Source organism: Lynx canadensis, chromosome X (genome assembly GCF_007474595.2).
Source record: "Lynx canadensis isolate LIC74 chromosome X, mLynCan4.pri.v2, whole genome shotgun sequence".
In the NCBI taxonomy this organism is placed as follows: domain Eukaryota; kingdom Metazoa; phylum Chordata; class Mammalia; order Carnivora; family Felidae; genus Lynx; species Lynx canadensis.
In genome coordinates, this window is record NC_044321.2 from 41094794 (window position 1) to 41115118 (window position 20325).

Below are 20325 nucleotides of genomic sequence, written 5' to 3' on the forward strand. Positions count from 1 at the left end.
TGAAAACGCTAATTCAAAAAGATATACGCATCCCTATGTTTATTCTACCATTATTTACACTACCAAGATATAGAAGCAACCCAAGTGCCCATCGACTGATGAATGGATAAAGATGTGGGATATATACACAATGGAATACTACTTGGCCATAGAAAATAATGAAATCTTGCCATTGGCAACAACATGGATGGAGCTAGAGAGTATCATGCCAAGTGAAATAAGTCAGAGAAAGACAAATAGCATACGATTTCACTCATATGTGGGATTTAAAAAACAACACAAAGAATAAAAGAGACAAAAAGACCTAGACCCTTTTTGATTTTTTTTAAGTTTATTTATTTTGAGAGAGAAAGCAGGGGAGGGCCAGAGCGAGAGGGTGAGAGAGAGAATCCCAAGCAGGCTCTGCACTGCCAGCGTGGAGCCCCATGTGGGGCTTGAACCCACCAGCGGTGAGAGCATGACCTGAGCCAAAACCAAGAGTTGGGTGTTCGACCGACTGAGCCACCCAGGTGCTCCTAAAAAAACCCCTTAGACTCTTAAATATAGAGAACAAACTGGTAAGTTGCCAGAGGGGAGGTGGGTGGGGGAATGGGCAAAATGGATAAAGGGGATTAAGAGTACACTTATCTTGATGAGTACTGAGAAAGGTATAGAATTGTTGAATCATTATATTGTACACCTGAAACTAATATAACATTATGTTAATTATACTTCAATAAAAAATAAGTAATAAAGATTACAGTGGAAATAAATTGAAATAGAGAATAGAAAAACCATACAGAAACCAAAATCTGATTCTTTGAAAAGATCAACAAAACTGACAAACCTTTAGATTAAGAAGGACAAGAGAGAAAACTATTAAATAAGGAATGAGGGGCGCCTCCTGGGTAGCTCAGCTGGTTAAGTATCCAACTTTGGATGTTGGCTCAGGGCATGATCTCATGGTTCGTGGGACTGAGCCCCACATCACGCTCTGTGCTGACAGGGTGGAGCCTGCTTGGGATTCTCTCTCTCCCTCTCTCTCTCTCTGCCCCTCCCCACTCCTCAAAATAACTAAATAAACTTAAAAAAATAAGGAATGAAAGAGGGACATAACTACTAACCTTAAAGAAATGAAAATAATTTGAAGAGAGTACTATGAATAATTATATGCCAACAAATTAGAAAATCTAGATGAAGAGGACAAATTCCTAGAAAGGCACAAACTACCAAAACTAAAGAGGAACTGAAAAATCTGAATAATGCTATAAGAAATGAAGAGATTGAATGAGTAATAAAGAAACTGCCTACAAAGAAATGCCCAGGACTAGATGTCTTCACTGGTGCATTCTACAAATATTTAAAAAGAATTAACACCAATCTTTCACAGCTCTTCCCCAAAATAGAAGAGAAGGGAACACTGTCCATCTCATTCTGTGAGGCTACTATTACCCTGATGCCCAAACCAGACAAAGATGTCATAAGAAAACTATGGATCAATATCCTTTATGATTACAGATATCATAATTCTCAATAACATACTAACAAACTGAATCCTAAAAAGGATTATACACCAGACCAAGTGAGATTTGGTCCAGGTATGCAAATGTGGCTCAACTTGCACGGAACTCTAGTCATGTAATACACCATATTCATAGAATAAAGGGGAAAAAACCCCTACATGATCATATCAATAAATAGAGAAAAGACATTTGAGAAAGTTCAACATCCTTTCATGATAAAAACACTCAACAAACTAAGAATAGGAGGGAACTTTGTCAACACTTAGGTAGCAGTTAATATATACCAGATGCACTGTTCTTTTTTAAAAATTTTTTAATGTTTATTTATTTTTGAGAGAGAGAGGGAGAGGGATGGAGTGTGAGCAGGGGAAGGGCAGAGAGAGAGGGAGACACAGAATCCGAAGCAGGCTTCGGCAGGCAGTGGGGTTTGAACTCCTGGACCACAAGATCATGACCTGAGCCGAAGTCGAGTGCTTAACCGACTGAGCCACCCAAGTGCCCCCAGATGCACTGTTCTAACGAGTTTAATTCTCACGCCAACTCTGTGAGGCAGGAACTATTATTACCCACATTTTGCAGATGGGTAAACTGAGGCACAGAGCATTAAGTAATATTTCCTATGTTAGGAAGCTAGTAAGTTGTAGATCTAGGATTCCAATATAGAAATTCTGGCTAGACTCCATGCTCTCACCCACAGTCAGCTATCCTGTCTCTCAAAGAATGTGGAATAAGAATAATGACAAACAAATTGGGTTTCCTGACAACTAATGATTTGATTTTCATTTGTAAGTAAACTTAATTCATAACACTGTTAACTTATATCAGTAACCATAATTTGTAATACCAATAAGAATTTTAAATAGTAAATCCAATGTTTATTTAGCCAAGTTGGTTATTTAACCAATGTTGGGTCAATATTGATATTTAACTGTAAATTTAATTCACAAAAGTGGTGATAATTATTTGCATAAGCAAACATAATTTATAATGTTGCTAAAAGTTTGCAAAATTCGTTGTAAAATTTGATGGCATCAGTAATGGTGATTCAATTTCTATGTGTGATGAAAATCTGATCCATAACTGTGGCACTCACAATTTATATTAGTAATTGTTACTTTAATATCAGTAAATATTCCTAATATAAACTGGAGTGTTAACCATATTAATGATGATTTCCATTAGAAACTATCAGATAGTTACTTGTAATTTATATCAGTAATCTTAATGTGTAATATTGGCAATAATTTATAATAATATTTTACAACATACTAATGGTTTAATTTCTCACATGAAAATCTTAATTTGTAACACTGGTAATAAACTGTAATATTAGTTATAATATTTGATATTATTAATGATAATGTAATTTCTATGAAGTATAATATAATTCAAAACAGAGACTTATAATTTATATTAGAGCATAATTTCTAATATGACAATAATTTATAATAATAGTTATAATCTCTGATGACACTAGTAATGATTATTCAATTTCCATTAGGAACTATAATTTGATTCATAACATTGGTACTCAGAATTTACATCAATAACAATAATTTGTAGTGAGTTGTAATATTAATGATTATATTTTATGATAATAGTAACCAACAATTCAATTGCTATTTGTAAACAATTTAAGTAGTATTTTTTTAAATGTTTATTTATTTTTGAGAGAGGGAGACTGCATGTGAGCAGGGGAGGGGCAGAGAGTGAGGGAGACACAGAATCCGAAGCAGGCTCCAGGCTTCGAGCTGTCAGCACAGGGCCCGACGCGGGGCTCGAACTCACGAACCACAAACCGTGAGATCATGACCTGAGCCCAAGTGGGACACTTAACCGGCTGCGTCAACCGGGCACCCGGGTCTTTGTAAACAATTTAATTTGTAACATTGCCACTGATAATTTGATTGCCGCTCCTAATCTGGAACATTGGTCACATTTCTATCAGGAAGCACATTTGACAATATTAGTAACAATGACTTGCTTTCTATACGTAGTATAATCTGATTCATTGCAGTAGATCTGTCCATTTACATTAGAAGTCAATGTTTAATACTGGCGATAAGAGATACTATAAGTAACAGGATCAATGATGTAAATAGCCCTTGTAAGCACAGAAGTAAATTCGTAGTATTAATAAACCCTGTTGCGAAGCAACTTCACTCTCCACATGCACACACTGGCCGAACTGGCTGCCAGCACGCCATTGGTAACATGACGCTTCTCCCTCCTGCCCATCCTACTCCCCCAGACTCACCATCTCCTTGTGATTGGGGTAGAAGGTCTGATCGATTAGAGGGAATTCCTCTGTCCCCAGTTTCTTGTGCAGTCGAACCATCTGGGCGAACTATGAGAGAGTCAGGAGAGATGGGTCAGCAAACCTTTCACCTGGACAGTCTCCAAGCTAGGATTCCAAGCTTCCCAACTTTCTCAGCCCCCCCAGCGCATGGTGGTTTTGAGCTCCTGCGTGCACGCATGCATGAGGCAGTCCCTCTGCCAGTAGCACCCTATCTGTCACTTACCACCCAGGGCTTGTCACAGAAGTTGTAGACAGAATGCAAAGAGTTAACGCTGGGGATTCCAGCGTACTGCAGCCCAATGACCAAACTGCGGTAGTCTCCGTTCCGAGCCATGCTGAAGGCGTGCTGGCGGATCAGCACAAAGTCCGGCTTCAGAGACCTGGGGTGGCAGGGGTAGAAGTGTCCAGGGTACCCCCAGAAGCTCCCCATCACCCTCAGAACAAAAACCAACTTTCTAAATCTCCACAGCTCCTAGAAATGGCAAGGAAAAGTGCCTTCTCACCCCAGCACACATGCACAAGCTGTTTTCTCTGGCACAGGCACCCTTTCTGCCCTTTCCCCATCTGGCGACCCCCCGTTAAGCCTTTCCTACCTGCTCCTCTCCTTGCCAAGGTCACCTAGCAGCCTACCCACTCAGCTCTGACAGCTCCCTGGTCACAATCTCTCAGACTATTAGCTGTCCTCAAAGGATGCTGCCCAGAATAAATTCCATCCTCAGGGCCCCTACACTGGCTCTTCCCTCTGCCTGAAACATTTCCCCGCTAGATACGCCCACATAGCTCTCCTTCACCTCCTTCGGGTCTTTCCTCAAATGACTCTCACAATATTGGTCTGCCTTATCCAAATTGCAGACCCCCTCTGTCATCCAACAATCCCTATATCCCTTTGCTGCTATATATTTTTTCTTAGCACCTTTACATTTTCTTTTATTTTCATGTTTGTTTATTATTTTTTTAATTTTTTTTCAACGTTTATTTATTTCTGGGACAGAGAGAGACAGAGCATGAACGGGGGAGGGGCAGAGAGAGAGGGAGACACAGAATCGGAAACAGGCTCCAGGCTCTGAGCCATCAGCCCAGAGCCTGACGCGGGGCTCGAACTCACGGACCGCGAGATCGTGACCTGGCTGAAGTCGGACGCTTAACCGACTGCGCCACCCAGGCGCCCCGTGTTTGTTTATTTTTAAGAGAGAGCATGCGCGCGCAAGCAGGGAAGGGGCAGAGAGAGGGGGACAGAGGATCCAAAGCCGTCAGCATAGATGCGGGCCTAGAGCTTGTGAACTGCAAGATTGTGAGCTGAGCTGGAGTTGGAAGCTCAACCGACTGAGCCACCCAGGTGCTCCCCACCTTTACGTTTTCTTATTTGTTTATTGTACGTATCCCACAGTCGAATATAAGCTTCCTGAGGGCAGAGGGTTTCGGGGGGGGGGGGCTTTTTTGGGATCTGTACATGCTCAAGGAATATTTTCTGATTTAGGGGCGCCTGGGTGGCTCAGTTGGTTAAGTGTCCGACTTCAGCTCACGTCATGATCTCACAGTTTGTGGGTTTGAGCCCCACCTCGGGCTCTCTGCTATCGGCACAGAACCTTCTTCTGATCCGCTCTGTCCCCAACTCGCATGCTCTCTCTCCCTCTCTCAAAACTAAATAAACCTCAAGAAAGAAAGAGAAATATTTGCTGATTTAATAACTAAAACGTTTGGCTTGTGGTCTGCTAGGATCCTTGGCTCTGCAGAAGAGAACTTATCTTCCCACATTCTGTACCTAATTTTTTTAATTGACATATAACATTGTATAAGTTTAAGGCATAAAACAGGTTTCTCACACACACACACACACACACACACTGTGTGTGTGTGTATATATATATATATATATACACACACACATATATGTTTATTTATATATTTATGTTTATTTTTGAGAGACAGAGACAGAACACAAGCAGGGAAGGGCAGAAAGAGAGAGGGGGGAGACACAGAGTCCGAAGCAGGCTCCATGCTCCAAGCTGTCAGCACAGAGCCTGATGCGGGGCTCGAACCCACCAGCTGTGAGATCATGACCTGAGCTGGAGTTGGACGTTCAACCAACTGAGCCACCCAGGTGCCCCGACACGCTTATATATTGTCATAGGATTGCCATTGTAGGGCTATTTAGCACTTCCATCATGTCACACAATTATCATTTCCTTTTTGTGGTGGGAATAATTAAGATCTAGTTTCTTAGTAAGTTTGATAATTTTGATACAGTATTGTTATCTTTATTCATTGTACTGTGCATTGTATCGCCAGGGTTTAATTATCTACCAGTTGTAAGTTTCTAGCCTTAAAAAGCTCTCCTATTCTACCCCCACTCAGCCTCTGGTAACCACTACTTTACTCCCTGTTTTTATGACTTTGGCTTTTTTAGATTCCACAGACAACAGGTAATCATACAGTATTTGTCTTTCTCTGTCTGATTAATCTCACTTAGCATAATGCCCCCGAGGTCCATTCATGTTGTTGAAAATGGCAAGATTTCCTTCTTTCTCATGGGTAAGTAATATTTCATAGTATATGCAGACCACATCTTCTTTATCCATTCATTCACTAATGGGCACTTAAGTTGTTTCCGTATCTTGGCTACTGTAATATAGCTAAGTTCTTGCTCACAGAAAAATGGGTGGGGAGGTGGGGGCTTCTCCCTCAGCTCTAAGGGAGTTCTTATTCTTCTCCCATAACTCCAAATTAACCTTTCTATACTTACCGCACGACCTTCACCCCATTCCGAAGAACTTCCACGTCCACAGAGAATCCACCATTGGCGTGAGCCACGAGGTTGAGATCAGAGAATTCAGCCTAGGAAAGAGAAAAAAAATGGTGATTCAGCCAAGTCACATGAAAATGACCATCCAGTTTTCAATCTGGACAGCTGACCCCCAGCTCCATCCGCCCCAACTAACCTGTTCTACTTTAATGTCAATTTCTCCATGGATCTTTTTCCCTTTGAAGTATTTTGCCCTGGAGAGGAAAAGCAGAGCACATCCGTCAGTCTCAGGAAGACAAAACCCAGGCCAGTCCTTTGACCCTTTTACCCCTCCAGTGCTACTAGAGAAACCATAACGTGCTTCGCGATTGTTGAAACACTTTGAAAAGCTCAACAGCGCTTTATGAACGATAAAGTGTGTGGTAATCCTCACGGAGGTATGTCAGTGTCAAAGGACGAGGCGAACTGTAAAAATAAGTCCTTAAACTGCAAGTGGCAGGCAGGCCCTCCTCAGAGTATGGTCTGCTCATCACATTGCTACCGTAAGTGTTTTTGAGAAAAGTTTTGCAAAACGAGGAGTGCTTTGTAAGCTGTAACACACTTGGAACTTGCACGGAGGTTCGTAAATGGCAAAAAAAAAAAAAAACCCTTAGAGAATGCATAATACATGAAGTGTGCCAGGCTATGTCTCAGCGCCTGTGTCTGCTCGTGTGGTCTGAAGCGTCTCTCTGCTCTCTGGCCCTTTCCTGCGGAGGGGCACATTTGCCACGTGTGGCTGTGTGCTATGAGGGACGCAACGGTGGGGGGCAGCTATACAAAAAAGGAGGAGCAGGTTGAGGGTGCAGGCTGGCGGTGGTTCTGAGAAGCCAGAGCCAGCAATGATGGGGGTGGGGAGGGATGCAGCTGAGGACAAGGGGAAGCCATAGGAGGGAAGAGGGGTAGGAGCAGCAGTAGAGGGATCATGAACTGCCATGTCACTGTCCCCGGGCCCAACCTCAGCTGCGCTTGATTTCCAGTGGCGTCCTCGCCCAGGCCCAGGATTCCTGCTTGACAGGCTTCTCTGCCCATGGAAGCTCATCTCCAGTCATACAAGACGGATGAGGAAAGGAGCCACTCTCAGGGTTACCTATGTGCACACATTCAGGGTCTCTGACACACGCACAGCACAAGCAGGCCCTAGTGACTTCACTGACATGCCCCAAAGACCCCAAGCACGGCCGTTTTCTCCTCTCCCTCTCCCTCCCTCCCAACCTCTCTCTCCCTCTGTCTCTCTCTCGCACACACACGCACGCACAAACACTCCATTACTGACACTGTCCCCTCACAAGTGTTGGAAGAGAATTTCTCTGAGACCTGCACATTTTTCGTTTATAAAATAATGATGAGCGTAGACTATATCACTGTCTTTCAAACTTTGTTTTGACCATAAGCATAGTGAATACTGTGGCACTCTGCTCAGATCTCCTCTTCAGGGCCAATGCACCCTGGATGTCAGCTGCTAACAGCTTATGGCTATGTCCCGCTGAGAACTGGCTTCTGTCATAGGGAACTTGGCCTTGGCCAAGGTTACACCTACTTCAGGCAGCCCATGTCTTATATCTGGTTTATGAGTGAGTACAAAGGCTGGCCTCTTTGCCTCAACAGAGGCTGACTCTGAAGGACCATCCCAGCCCCAGAGGTCCCCCTAGGATCAGCTGAGGCCTCTGGCGCAGCTGTATTGTGGACCAGCTTCTCCTTCTGCCCAACCCTCCCTCCTCACAGGTATTGCTTCCAAAGGCACTCCCCAGTAAGCCTCCTGCATATAAATACCTGCCTCGAAATCTCTTTCCAGAGAACCCGACCTAAGACTGTGGGCCAGAGATGTCAGTAATGGGAAAAGATGCAGCGTGGGGTTTATTCTCATGAGTGTGGGCCCCTGGGCTTTGGGGGTAGCAGTGACTTTTACTGGTGGTGAACTGTAATGAGGTACTGGTGGAGGGGGATGTTATCAGTTGGCGAAATATCCCTGGTACTTGAGAGGTGCGAGGGAGATGGTAACCAGGCTTGGGTGACGATTTGCTAAACACCATTGATCGGGTGAAGAAAGATCTGACATGTTCAGGGTGAATAATCACTGATTCAAAGCACAATGTGAAAGCCCGAGGATCCCCTTGGCTACATTAAAAGGGACCCTAATCTTCTGCAACTAGAGGGCAGACAGAGGGGAAGACCAGGCTTCGGACATAATTATAAGTGTAGCAGAACTTCAGAGAAGGTTGAATTCTCAGGCCCAGGACATCTCCTATACCATGTTCAGGGTCCTAATGGGACAAGAGTGAAGCCCTGAAACTTGAGGTGGGGCTATCTGGGAAGACGCATGTAACACCTTGAACTTATTGATTCACCTGAACCCACTGGGCCTGCAGAAGTAGCCCATTCCTCCTTGTTAGAATATAAACCTTCCTTCTACTTGAAGATAATACAGAGACCTCAATGAAGCAGGTCCCTTATAAAACAAAGCTTGCCCTTTTCAGAATCTACCCCCTTCCCCTCTTAGCAACCAGATCAATAAGCAGGGTCAAATCCTAGCACATCCGAATGGAGAAGTTCTAAGCTTGCAAAGGAAGGAAAGAAATAATACTTAGAGGCTGAAAAATCTGGCCAATATATGTTGGCAGGAGCTGTAAAAGTGCATGACACTGGATCCTAAGGACAATGGACCAAAGAGGTGGAACATGAAGTTGGACAACTTAAAAGGACCACTGTGTCCTTAAAAGGACCGGCAAGGACTCTAGGAGATGCTGCTGATACACTGTTGGATGACTTGTGGAAGCCTGGAGAGAACAATGGTCCACACCAAGTGACGCAGAAATGCCAAATCTTCCATGGAGGATTGTGGAGGAAAGGATCAAAGGATTCAAAGAAGCAGACATGTTAGAGAAGATATACTATGTAAGTCTAGAAAACTCATCCACTGACTATGTTCTATCGGAGGGCCCAGAGGATATGCCCAACTTAAAAAATCAATAAGGCATATGCTAGTGAGAGTGGCACGACCCATGCTGAGCAGCACGGTAGTGTTAAGGTAATAAATGAGGACCTGTCTCAGGTCCTGCTCACAGTGGGTCCGCTGGGTCCACAGGTCCACCCAGTGGTCACTTCTTCGCTTCACAAATGCATAATTAAAATGGACAGTCCTGGGGGCTCCTGGGTGGCTCAGGTGGTTAAGCATCCACCTCTTTTGATATTGGCTCAGGTCATGATCTCACGGTTTGTGAAATCGAGCCCCGCATCGGGCTCTGCACTGGCAGTGTGGAGCCTGCTTGGGATTCTCTGTATCTCTCCCTCTCTTTGCCTGTCCCCCCCCCCTTTTCTCACTCTCTCTCTCTCTCTCCCAAAATAAATAAACATTTTAAAAAATAAAATAAAATGGACATGTCTGTAGTTGTCAGAACCCCTTCATGGGTTCCTTGGTTTGTGGGGTAAGAGTTATTGTGGTGGGGAAGTCCAAATGGGTGCCTCTGAAACTACACACCCCTCCCCTGATCAAATCAGCAACCAAAGATAATATTATATCTATCCTAAGGGTGATGGTGCAAACTAGTCCTAGTGCGGCAGGTGGCCACTGACTCAGTGAATGCACTCTTTTCGATTCTGATCAGAAACATTTCGCATTCACATGGGACTGACAGCAATATTTGTTTATGGCCTCGCCATAGGGCTCTGCTACCTTTCTCATCCTGTATCGTCATATAGTCCAGAGGGACTGGACCGTCTGGACATCCCACAGAATATCACACTGGACTCCTCTATCAATTACATCATATTGATTTGGCAAGATGAGCAAGGCATGATTAGCACCCTGTCTTGCCAAGACACAGGCACTCCAGAGGGTAGGGGATAAACCCTACAAGGACCCAGGGGCCTGCCACCTTAGTAAAACTTTTGGGGACACAGTGGTCCAAGGCCTGCCAGGACAGCCCCTCCAAATGATGGGGCGAACATTGCATCTTGCACCTCCCACCATAAGGAAAAAAAGCACAACACTTAGTAGGTCTCTTCAGGTTCTAGAGGCAGCACATCCCACACCTGTAAATACTGCTCTGATTCATTTTTCAGATGCAGCATAAGGTTGCCTCCCCTGAATGGGGGCCGGAGCCGAAAGGGCTGTGCGGCAGGTCCAGGCTGAGGTGCCAGCAGTCCTTCCACTTAGGCCACATGATCTGGCAGATCCTACCATACTGGAGGTGTCGGTGGTGGGAAGAGATGCGGTGTGGAGCTTCTGGGAAGTTTGAGTGGGAGGCCCCTGGGGTTCTGGAGCAAGGCCATGCCATCTGCAGCACAGAATTCCGTGACTTTTGAGAAACGATTCCGGGTGCGGTACTGGGCCCCGGTAGAGACAGAATGCTTGACTATGGGGTACCAGGTGATTATGCACCCAGGTGCTCATTAAGGGCTGGGTCTTGCCAGGCCCACCAAGTAATTAAGTCAGGTGGACCCAGCAGCTGGGATCAAGCTCAGGCAGGACTGAGCAGGTAATCTAGCGCCTCCCTCAGCTCCCGAGGGAACCCCTTATGACCAGCTGATGAAGGAAGGAAGAAAAAGCCTAAGCTTGGTTCACGGGCGGACTGGCTTGGTATGTGGGGAGAAGCCCAAAACGGACAGCGGCTGTACTACAGCCCCACTCAAGAGTGGTCCTGAAAGACAGTGGCAGAGCTCCCAGTGGGCAGAGCTTTGGGCTGTGCGCCCGGTAGTCTACTTAACAGGGAAAGAGAAGTGGGCCAGGATTAGAATATATATTCGCTGATGGGCACTGGAGGATGGCTTGGCTGATCAGAGGCCTTGAAGGAAAAATATTAGAAGATCAGGACAAGGAGTATCAAGCCAAGTGAAATAAGTCCGTCAGAGAAAGACAAATATGTGATTTCACTCATACTGTGGAGTTTAGGGAACAAAACAAACGAGCAGAGGGAAGAAAGGGGTGGGGGGAGAGAGAGAGAGAGGGAGAGAGGCAAACCAAGAAACAGACTCTTAATTATAGAGAACAAACTGATGGTTATCAGAAGGGAGGTGGGTGGGGGGATGGGTGAAATAGGTGATGAGCACTGGGTGATGTATGGAAGTATTGAATCACTACGTTGTAGACCTGAAAGTAATTTAAATAAAAACTTAAAAAAAAAAAGATCAGGACAAAGAAGTCTGGGACACAGAAACGTGGGTGGACACATGGGGGTGGACATGGGAGGGGGCAAAAAGTGAGGAGTGAAGATCTTTGCATTGTGTGTTAACACCCACCAGACGGCATCCACAATGGAAGTGGCACTGAACCACCAGGTAGACAGAATGAGTCAGCCAGATGATGTCAGCCAGCCTCTCAAATCAGCCACCGCAGTGCTAGCAGATGGGCACATGAATGAAGTAGCAACATTAGCAGAGATAGAGGCTATAAGTGGGGCTTACCACGCTATTGCCGAGGGTCCAATCTTCCAGCAACAGAGACCACCACTGAGTTCCTGACATGGTGCCTTCCCTTAAGAAGACCAACTGGCCACATTGAGGCCAGCCGACTACATCGGGCGCCTTCCACCCCGGAAAGACTAATGATTCATTTGTACTGGAATATTCTATATGCGGGTTTGCCTTTCCTGACGGCAGGACCATAGCCAGTATCCCTGTCCAAGGACTTACACAACGTTTGATTCACCAGTATGAGATCTCTCGTAACACTGCATCAAACCGAAGGGCACACTTTACAGCAACGGAGGTGCCAAATGGGCCCATGACCGTGGAATCAACTAATGACGTTATATACCACACCATCCGGAAGGTGCTGGCCTGAAACAACTTGTTGCGGCCACCGCTAAGATCCTAGCTTGGAAATGATACCACGAAAGAATGGGGCACCATCCTCTAAAACACCCGAAATCGACAACCCATCGTTTGTGCTGTGTTCCCAATAGGTAGAATACGCGGGTCCGGGAACTCAGAGGTGAAAGTAGGAGAGGCCCAGCTTACCATCAGTCCCAGTGATCCACTTTTGGAATGTGTGCTTCCTGTTCCCTCAAGGCTCTGCAAGGTTAGAGGTCCTGGTTCTCCAAGGGGTAACATGCTACCAGGGGACACGGCAAGAATCCTATTACATTCTAAGCTATGAATGCCACCTGGACACTTCAGGTTTCACATGCCAAACGGATATGAAGAGGAATGTATCACTGTCTTCGCAGGGGTACATGACCTTGAACATCAGGAGGAGGTAGGGCTGCTATTGCACAGTGGGGGCAGGGAGGAATATGCATGGCACCCAGGTGATCCACTTAGGCATCTGTTGGTACTCCTTGTACGACTTTGGTGGCAAATGAACAAGTACAGCAGCCACAGCCTTGGAAGGGCATGGGGACCAAGGGCTAAGGGATCCCTCAAGGATGAAGGGATGAATCACTCATCGGGTAAGCCGCTGAGACCAAGAGAGGTGCTAGCTTGGGGTGAGGGGAATCTAGAATGTGTCGCAGAAGAAGGAGACCAATGCATATCATTTATTTATGCCACTTTTATCACGTGCAGCAGTGGGGGCTGTCGCTCATCCCACTAACCGTGTTCTTTCAAGCTTCCTCCAGGAAACAAGACCAATTACAGTCCTGTTCCCAGGCTGCAATGCTGTTCCCAGACAGGATAAACTTACTCTAAGAAGCAAGTGAATCTGAGCAGTGCAAGTAGACTCTGTGCTCCGCCCAGAACCTCACGCCTCCCACCTGCACCTTCAGGCCTACCCATCTCTCTCCGGGCTTCTGGGAATATGTGCTACTGATGGCCCCCAGTGCTGTCCCTCACTGGGAGTTGGCCTCTGCAGGAGGGATTTGCCTTCCCCATGATTATGCCTCCTTCCAGGGGGCAGCCTGTGGTTAATGGTTGACTGATGTAAGAATACAAAAGCCTGGATACCCCGCCCCAACTGGGGTAACTCTGAAGGGTCATTCTAGCTGCAGAGCTCCCCCAGAGGATTGGCTGAGGCTTCTGTTGTGGCTGCATCATCGCTCAACCTTTCCTTCTGCTAAATCCTGTTCCCTCACTCCTCCCCCGCAACAGGTGTTGTTCCCAAGAGCTCTCCCCAAGAAGACTGCACACAAACCTCAGAGTCTCAGGGCCTGCTTCCAGGGAAGTCTAAGAAAAGAAGCCACAGTAAGAGATATAGTTTATATAACCCACTATATACATAGATACATAATTACCTGCCCTATATATGTAATTTATATTATATGACATCTGTAATATGTTATACAGCAAATATAGTATGGCTTATATAATATATAACATATATTTCATATCACATACTATGTGTATATGTACCTAGAAAGTATATAAATATACATATATAATTGGAAGAAAGCTTTAGTAAATTACCTTTACTGTGTGCAATGGAGTCTGATATTTCCTACTCTATTCTATTCCATTTCATGAAGAAAAACATACACATATATGTATTATATACTATAAACCTATTATATAGCAAATGTATTATATAGTATATGTCACATATAATATATGGTATACATTACTGATTATATTTCTTGGAGTAACAGTTACACTAAATAATAATAATTGCACTTACAATGTGTAACATATTCTTGTTATGTTCTATTTTCATTTACACCGATTCATGAAGAAAATGAAATGCTGGTCACAAGCCAACAGGTGAGCCACAGTTTGAAAAAACACTGAACCAAATTATCTCTAAAAAGAGGAGATGAGTCTCAACTCAGAGTTCGCAACTTTAAGCCACAGAGGATTTGAGACCCAGGAGAGAACGAGAGGGGTGAGGTTTGGTGGGAAAGTTGTCAGACTCTATCTAAGTGTACAATCCATTACAGACTGCACAATTCCTCCTTTATTCCAGGCTGGAGTGCGGATGGTACTCGCTATGCCTGCAGGTTGGTGATGCAGAGGTCTCTGTTTGCCATGCGGAGCCTGATGTACACGGGATCTTTGTCCATCCCATCCCATCTATAGAAGACACTAAATAAACATTTGCTAGATTGACTGGAAGAAAAGACTAGCGCAGCTGCTGGGGGTGTTCTGAGACACAGAAGGAGAAGGGAAGAACCTTTCACTGAATTCAGCAGGTGCTCAATGAATGCTTGTTGGAGTTGTGATTATGGAAAGGGGGAGGGTCTTGTCAGTATCTGGGAGACAATTGGTAAATGTTCAATTGGATGAAGGAAAACACGGCAAAGAACCTTCTTGGAGTATAGGAGTGGAGAAGGGAAGTCTAAAGGACGGTGGTTACCAATATACAGCAGGGGCCCCATTAAGGTTTGTTGACTTCAGTGGAGCAAAGTTAGCCAGGAAGATGGCTCCTGTGTGAGTGGGTGTTGGTGAAGGAATTAGAGCATGTGTTTAAGAACTGCTTTATGGATTGATGGAGCAAAGAGGATGTGGTTGTTTGAAAAGAATACAGTAAGAGATTAATAAATGCTTTTCGGATTAATTGGTTGGGGAAGAGCAGGTGGGAAGATGGCTACTAAGTGGGGGAAGGGACCTAGCCAGAATACAGTAGGTGCATATTATGAGCTTTCAGGATTGCCTAGTGTCAAAGGCAGGATGGAGATTGTTGAAGGGCGAATTGGGGCTACAAGGGGGGGAGGGAAAGAGGCACTGAATATAGGGTTCTTAGTATACAGTAAGTGCTCATTAAACAATTGTGGGCTTGAATGGACGAAAAGGCAAAAAGAATACAGCTGGTGGTTGGGGTTAGAAGGAAATGGCACTGAAGGAGAGTTCTTCCTGGTATATAGTAATGCTAAATGAATGCCTCCCACATTCTGACACATGGAAAGTATGCAATAAATATCTGTAGAATGAATAAATGGCTCTGAATAGAGAGAAAGGCTGCTGGGTAAAGGCTCCTGGGGTGGAGGGATGATCTAACTAGTAAAAAGCTGGTAACTCAATAAATTTATATTGAAGTAGACCCCTGGAGAGAGAGCTCTTGAGATGGGGCAGCAACTTCCAGACTTGGAAAGGGGATGTTGAGAACGGCCCTTATACAGTAGGAACTCAATAAGTGTTTACTGGCTTAAACAGAAGAAAGACCTTTTGGGGGTATGGACTTGAGATTGGGAGAGGGAATCCTAGGGACCCCGAGGGGAGTGGGAAAAGAGTAATCCTTATAAACTGGGCTCTAGATTTATCAAAAGAAAGAACCCTAGCTAGAGGCTTTATGACTGGCACAGGTTCTACTAGGGGTAAGGAAGGGGTATCTACTCCCTCCACAAAACAGTAACTGCACATATGCTCACCAGATCCACTAAAAGAAAAAGATTCTGGGAAGAAGGTGTGAACGTAGAGCACACAGATGGCACTCTATAAATGCTCACAGGAGCCATTGGAGGAAAAGGCACCTGGGGGAAGGTGATTAGAATCGAGCACCTGGCAGGGGATAAATAAATGCTCACTGGATCCATTAAAAGAAAAGGTCTTTGCGGGGGCGGGGGTTGGGATGGGCATACAATCATTGGATTCACTGGAGGAAAAGTCTTTTGTGGAAGGGAATGGGGATGCAGAAGATTGGTCCATGTAATGTTGATTCTCTATCCGTGATATAAAAGGCTTTTGGGGAGAGGGCACAGAATCAGGCACACAGTGGTGCTCCACAAATGCTCCAAGGAGTGATTAAAAAGAAAAGGTCTCTGGAAAGAGGATTGAAATGATGCATACAACAAGTGCTAGATACCTGATCACTGTATTAATGGGAGGTAAGCCTTTATGGAGAAGGTTGGGCCATGCAGAAGGTGTTCAACACATGCAGACTGAAGCCACTGGGGAAAGGGTTTGGGGATGGGGTAAACAGTAGGCACTCAATAAATGCTTGCTGAATATACTGGAGGAAAAAAGCTTTAGAGTAGGCTCACACAGCAGGCAGGTGATAAATGCTAGATGGGTTCACCAAAGGAAAGGTCTTTGAAGTAGCCTGAGAATGGAGGCTAAACGAGGCACTCAATCAATGCCTTCTAGATCCATCGTAGGAAAAGGATTTAGGGGAGAGTCTGAAGATGAGTCACACACAGAAGGTTAAAAATGCTTAGGGGACTCATTTGAGCAAAATACGTTCGAGAAAGGGGTTTGGAGATAGGGGATACATCAGGCACTTAATAAATGCGTCCTAGATCCTTGGGAGAAATAAGCCCTTGGAGAGGAGGCTTGGAGTTGGGACACACAGAAGGCATTCAATAAAGGCTCACAGGACCCATTAAAGGCAACACTTTTCGTGAGACCATGGGATGGGATACGCAGCGGGCAATCGATGTTCACTGAATAGCTTAAAAGGTCTTTGGGGAGAGGGCTGGGGTGGGGCACATACCACACTCTGGATACATGTTCACAAGACCTATTAGAGAGAAGTCCTTCAGGCAAGGTTTGAGGGGGACAAGACACATAGCAAGCTCTCAATGTACGTTCACAAAATTCATGGAAGCCAAAGGCTTTGGGGAAGCGCTCCCGATAAGGCACACTGCAGGTACTTGATAAATGCTCACAGGGTCCATTAAAGGACAAGGCCTTTGGGGTGAGGGTTGGGGGGACAGGGAACATTTGGCTCTCGAATGCTCACAGGATATATTCAAGCCAAGGCTTTTGGGAAGGAGGTACACAGCAGGCGCCCGATAACTGCTCCCTGTATGGAGCGAGAAGGCCTGGGTGGGGGGCAAGGATGGGGCACGCAGGAAGCGCCCAGCATAATAATTTAAAGGAAGAAGGTTTGGGCAAGGGGGCCAGATGTCTGGCACACAAGCGGCGCTTGATTAAGTGCTCATCGTGGAACGATCTGGGGACCCAGGCCCGCGGGAAGACGTCCGCAGCAGTGGCTTACCAGTCGGTGTGGGGCTCGTCGATGACCAGCAGCACCCTGGCGGCAGCGCCCCCACGACCTGCGCCCCCAGAGCCGCCGCCCACCTGCTCGCTGAAGGTGGCAGCCGCGGCCGCCGTGGTCTGCTTGACCGCGTTGGACAGCGACGAGAAGAAGCCACCACCCCCCGAAGACCCAGGGCTAGGGGCAGCCGGAGAGGCCACAGGGGCAGACACGGAGGCTCTCTCGGCAGTGGCAGTCGCGGAACCGGGTGTGGCTCCGGGGCTGGGGGCAGCAGGCGGCGGCGGGGGTGGCTGCGGGCGCTGCAGGTCTGTCATGTACCCATTTGGCAGATTGGCCATGAAGTTGCTGTCCGACAGGCGGCGCCGCAGGTAGTTCATGGCTGCGGCGCGGGGCAGGGGGTCCTAGGAGCAGTCTGGTCAGGAGCCGCGGGGGCGGACCGCGCGGGGCCCAGGAGCACAGCTGCGCTCTCAGGCACGACGCGACTCTTCGGTTGCCCGCTGCAGACTGAGGCAGCGCCGAGTCGCCGCCGCCGCAGCGCGGATGGTCGCGCCCGTACCCCCCTATCTCGCGCCCCGCATGGTGCTGTCCAGCTGGGCCAGCGGCGGCGCGGACGCGACCAAGGCGACCAGGAAGGGGAGTTTGCGAAGGAGCGGCGAGTGACGTCAGCGCGCCTTCAGTGCTGGGGCGGCGGTGGCGCGCGCCGGCAGGCGGGGGCGAAGGAGCTGTCCGTGGTGCTGAAGGCGGCAGTGCGCACGCGCCACGCCGCAACCTGTTTCCCCTCCCCCTCGTCCGAACGGGGATGCGCAATTTGGGGAGTGGGGGCGGGGTAGGTACTTGTTAGGAGGATTGGGGGTGAGTGGCCTGGCAAGACCCCCCCACCCCGCCTCATTCTGGTCTTCGCACCCAGTCTCAGCCACACGCAGGATTCTCGGCAGATACTCAATTTCCAGTGTTGATGTTCACTACAGAAGTCATGTTGGGGGGGGGTGAGGTGGGACTGGAAGAACACGCAAAGACTCAAAAGTAGAGAAATAACCTCACCGCGACGGGTGGGGGCCACACGCAGAACCTTGGAGGTGGGGGGGAGATTAACTTCCCATATCCATACAGGCTCAGCTAGGCAGACAGAGGATGCGGGGGCGGCATCGACAGCATCAGATAGGCAGACTTGGACACTTGGGTGGGGTACATACCCTTGCGGGGGCCTGGAGGCACACAAGAATGACACAAACGTGGGGAAACATATGGACACACACAGAAGTAAAGAAACACACGGAGGCACGTACAGATAACCCACCGATCTAGGTCTGTAGGCATACACAAGCCCAGGGTAACACACATGTGCATGCATGCATACATGCACGCATATCAGCCTATACACACACAGTCACCACACTGACACACAGAGACCCAGAGAAACGCACACGAACATGCACACCCAAATTACATACCCAGATCTGCCACACAGACACATCACCTGAAGCTCTAGCTCCCCACCCCGTGGCCCTACACACACACACACACACACACACACACACACTCAGTCTATATGTCCCCATCCCTCTGCCCTGGACAAGCCAAAAACCACCATAACCACCTGGTATCATCGGTGCCCATCGTTGTCTCCCCTGGACCAGAGAACTTTCCACAGACTTTTCCTAGGGTATGCACACAGTAGGTGCCAAATAATGTTTGCCACACGAGCAAATGACCTGTATAGTCCAGGCAGAGGTGGGCTGTGGAAGCCATCCTGACAGCTCCTGTAGGATCCTGACTACAGTGAAAGCACAAATCCATTTAAAAGCAATCATTTGTTGACAGCACCCAATACTTAACTAAGGTATTGTCTCATCCAACCCTCACAACAATCCTGTGGGGTGGGAAACATTGCTACTTTACAGATGAAGGAATCCAAAACTCCAGTTCATTCCCAAAGGGCCATGTTGACTTTGTGATCCATGCATTTCTTAAATAGAATGTGCTAGAAAGAGGTGCCAGTGTGGCTGGAACAAAGTGAGCAAGGGAGTTTGTGGCAGGAGATGGCGTCAGACTGCTTAGCAGGGACCAGACTGAGCAGGTTCTTGTGGGCCGCAGGGAGTGATGGGGGTGGACCAAGTGAGGTGGAAGAAGATACGGTAAGAAATAGGCAGATTTGGAGTCTCTTCTGCCTGCAGGATTTTCAGTTGAATCATCCACCCGTTCTTCATTTGTTCATTCTTTATTCATTAGATCCTTGGCCTGTTTAAACAAGGTAGTGATGGGGTGGAGCCTAGAGTCAGAGTGCTTGAAGTTCAAAATAGACCTCCACCATACCCTTGGGAAAGTGACTTAACCCCTCTGAGACTTGGTTTCCTCATCTGTCAAAATGATCAACTGACCCACCTGTAAGGGGGGGTGTGTGTGGGTGGGAGACGACCTCTATATTTTCGCATGTGCTGTGGCTTCTGCCAGGAATGCCCTTTACCTCTCTCTCTCAAGGATATCTTTGGCCAAGGTCTCCAGGAAGTCCCCTCGTCCAGGACTCAGATTCCATCTCTTCTTCCCCCAGCCTCCCACAGTCTTCAGGTCAAATTCTTCTTTTTCTACTCCCTCCTCCGTGCCAGGCAGCCTCAGTCTCACTCCTGGGTCTTTTCTTTGGCTATTCCTTCCCTGTCTTTCCTGGATGCTCTCTCTGCATTCCATCTCCCAGTGTCCCCCAGATGGGGAACTCCCCATTAGTCAGGTAATTTCCCAACATGTAGAGGTATGTGTTTCCCAGTTTTTTGCTCAATAACTGAAGTAAACAGGCTGTGTGCGGGACCCGTGGTGGCCTCTCCGGGGGACAGAAGCAGGTGCAGGTCTACAGATCTTTCTGGCTCCTCTCAGGGCCAGAAGTTGGGGAACTTAGGAATCTGTCTCCAGACTGCCTCTTCCCGGGGCCCCCATTCCTAGGTTTCTACTA

At 47.0% G+C, this 20325-nt stretch overlaps 1 protein-coding gene across 2 annotated transcripts in view; it reads right to left on the bottom strand.

Moving 5' to 3' along the window:
• Positions 1 to 17911, bottom strand: part of SYN1 (synapsin I) — a 51501-nt gene extending 33590 nt beyond the window's left edge. Inside the window, exons 1-5 of one of the 2 annotated variants that reach the window (XM_030305888.2) lie at positions 17385 to 17911; positions 6741 to 6798; positions 6545 to 6636; positions 4025 to 4181; positions 3760 to 3849 (exon numbers count right to left, since the gene is read on the bottom strand). In XM_030305888.2, coding sequence (XP_030161748.1) covers positions 3760 to 3849; positions 4025 to 4181; positions 6545 to 6636; positions 6741 to 6798; positions 17385 to 17761 — 774 coding nt within the window. In that variant the 5' untranslated portion in view covers positions 17762 to 17911. The remainder of the gene's footprint in view (positions 1 to 3759; positions 3850 to 4024; positions 4182 to 6544; positions 6637 to 6740; positions 6799 to 17384) is intronic. The other variant, XM_030305887.2, reaches the window with a different exon arrangement.
• Between the last annotated feature and the right edge of the window lie 2414 nt (positions 17912 to 20325).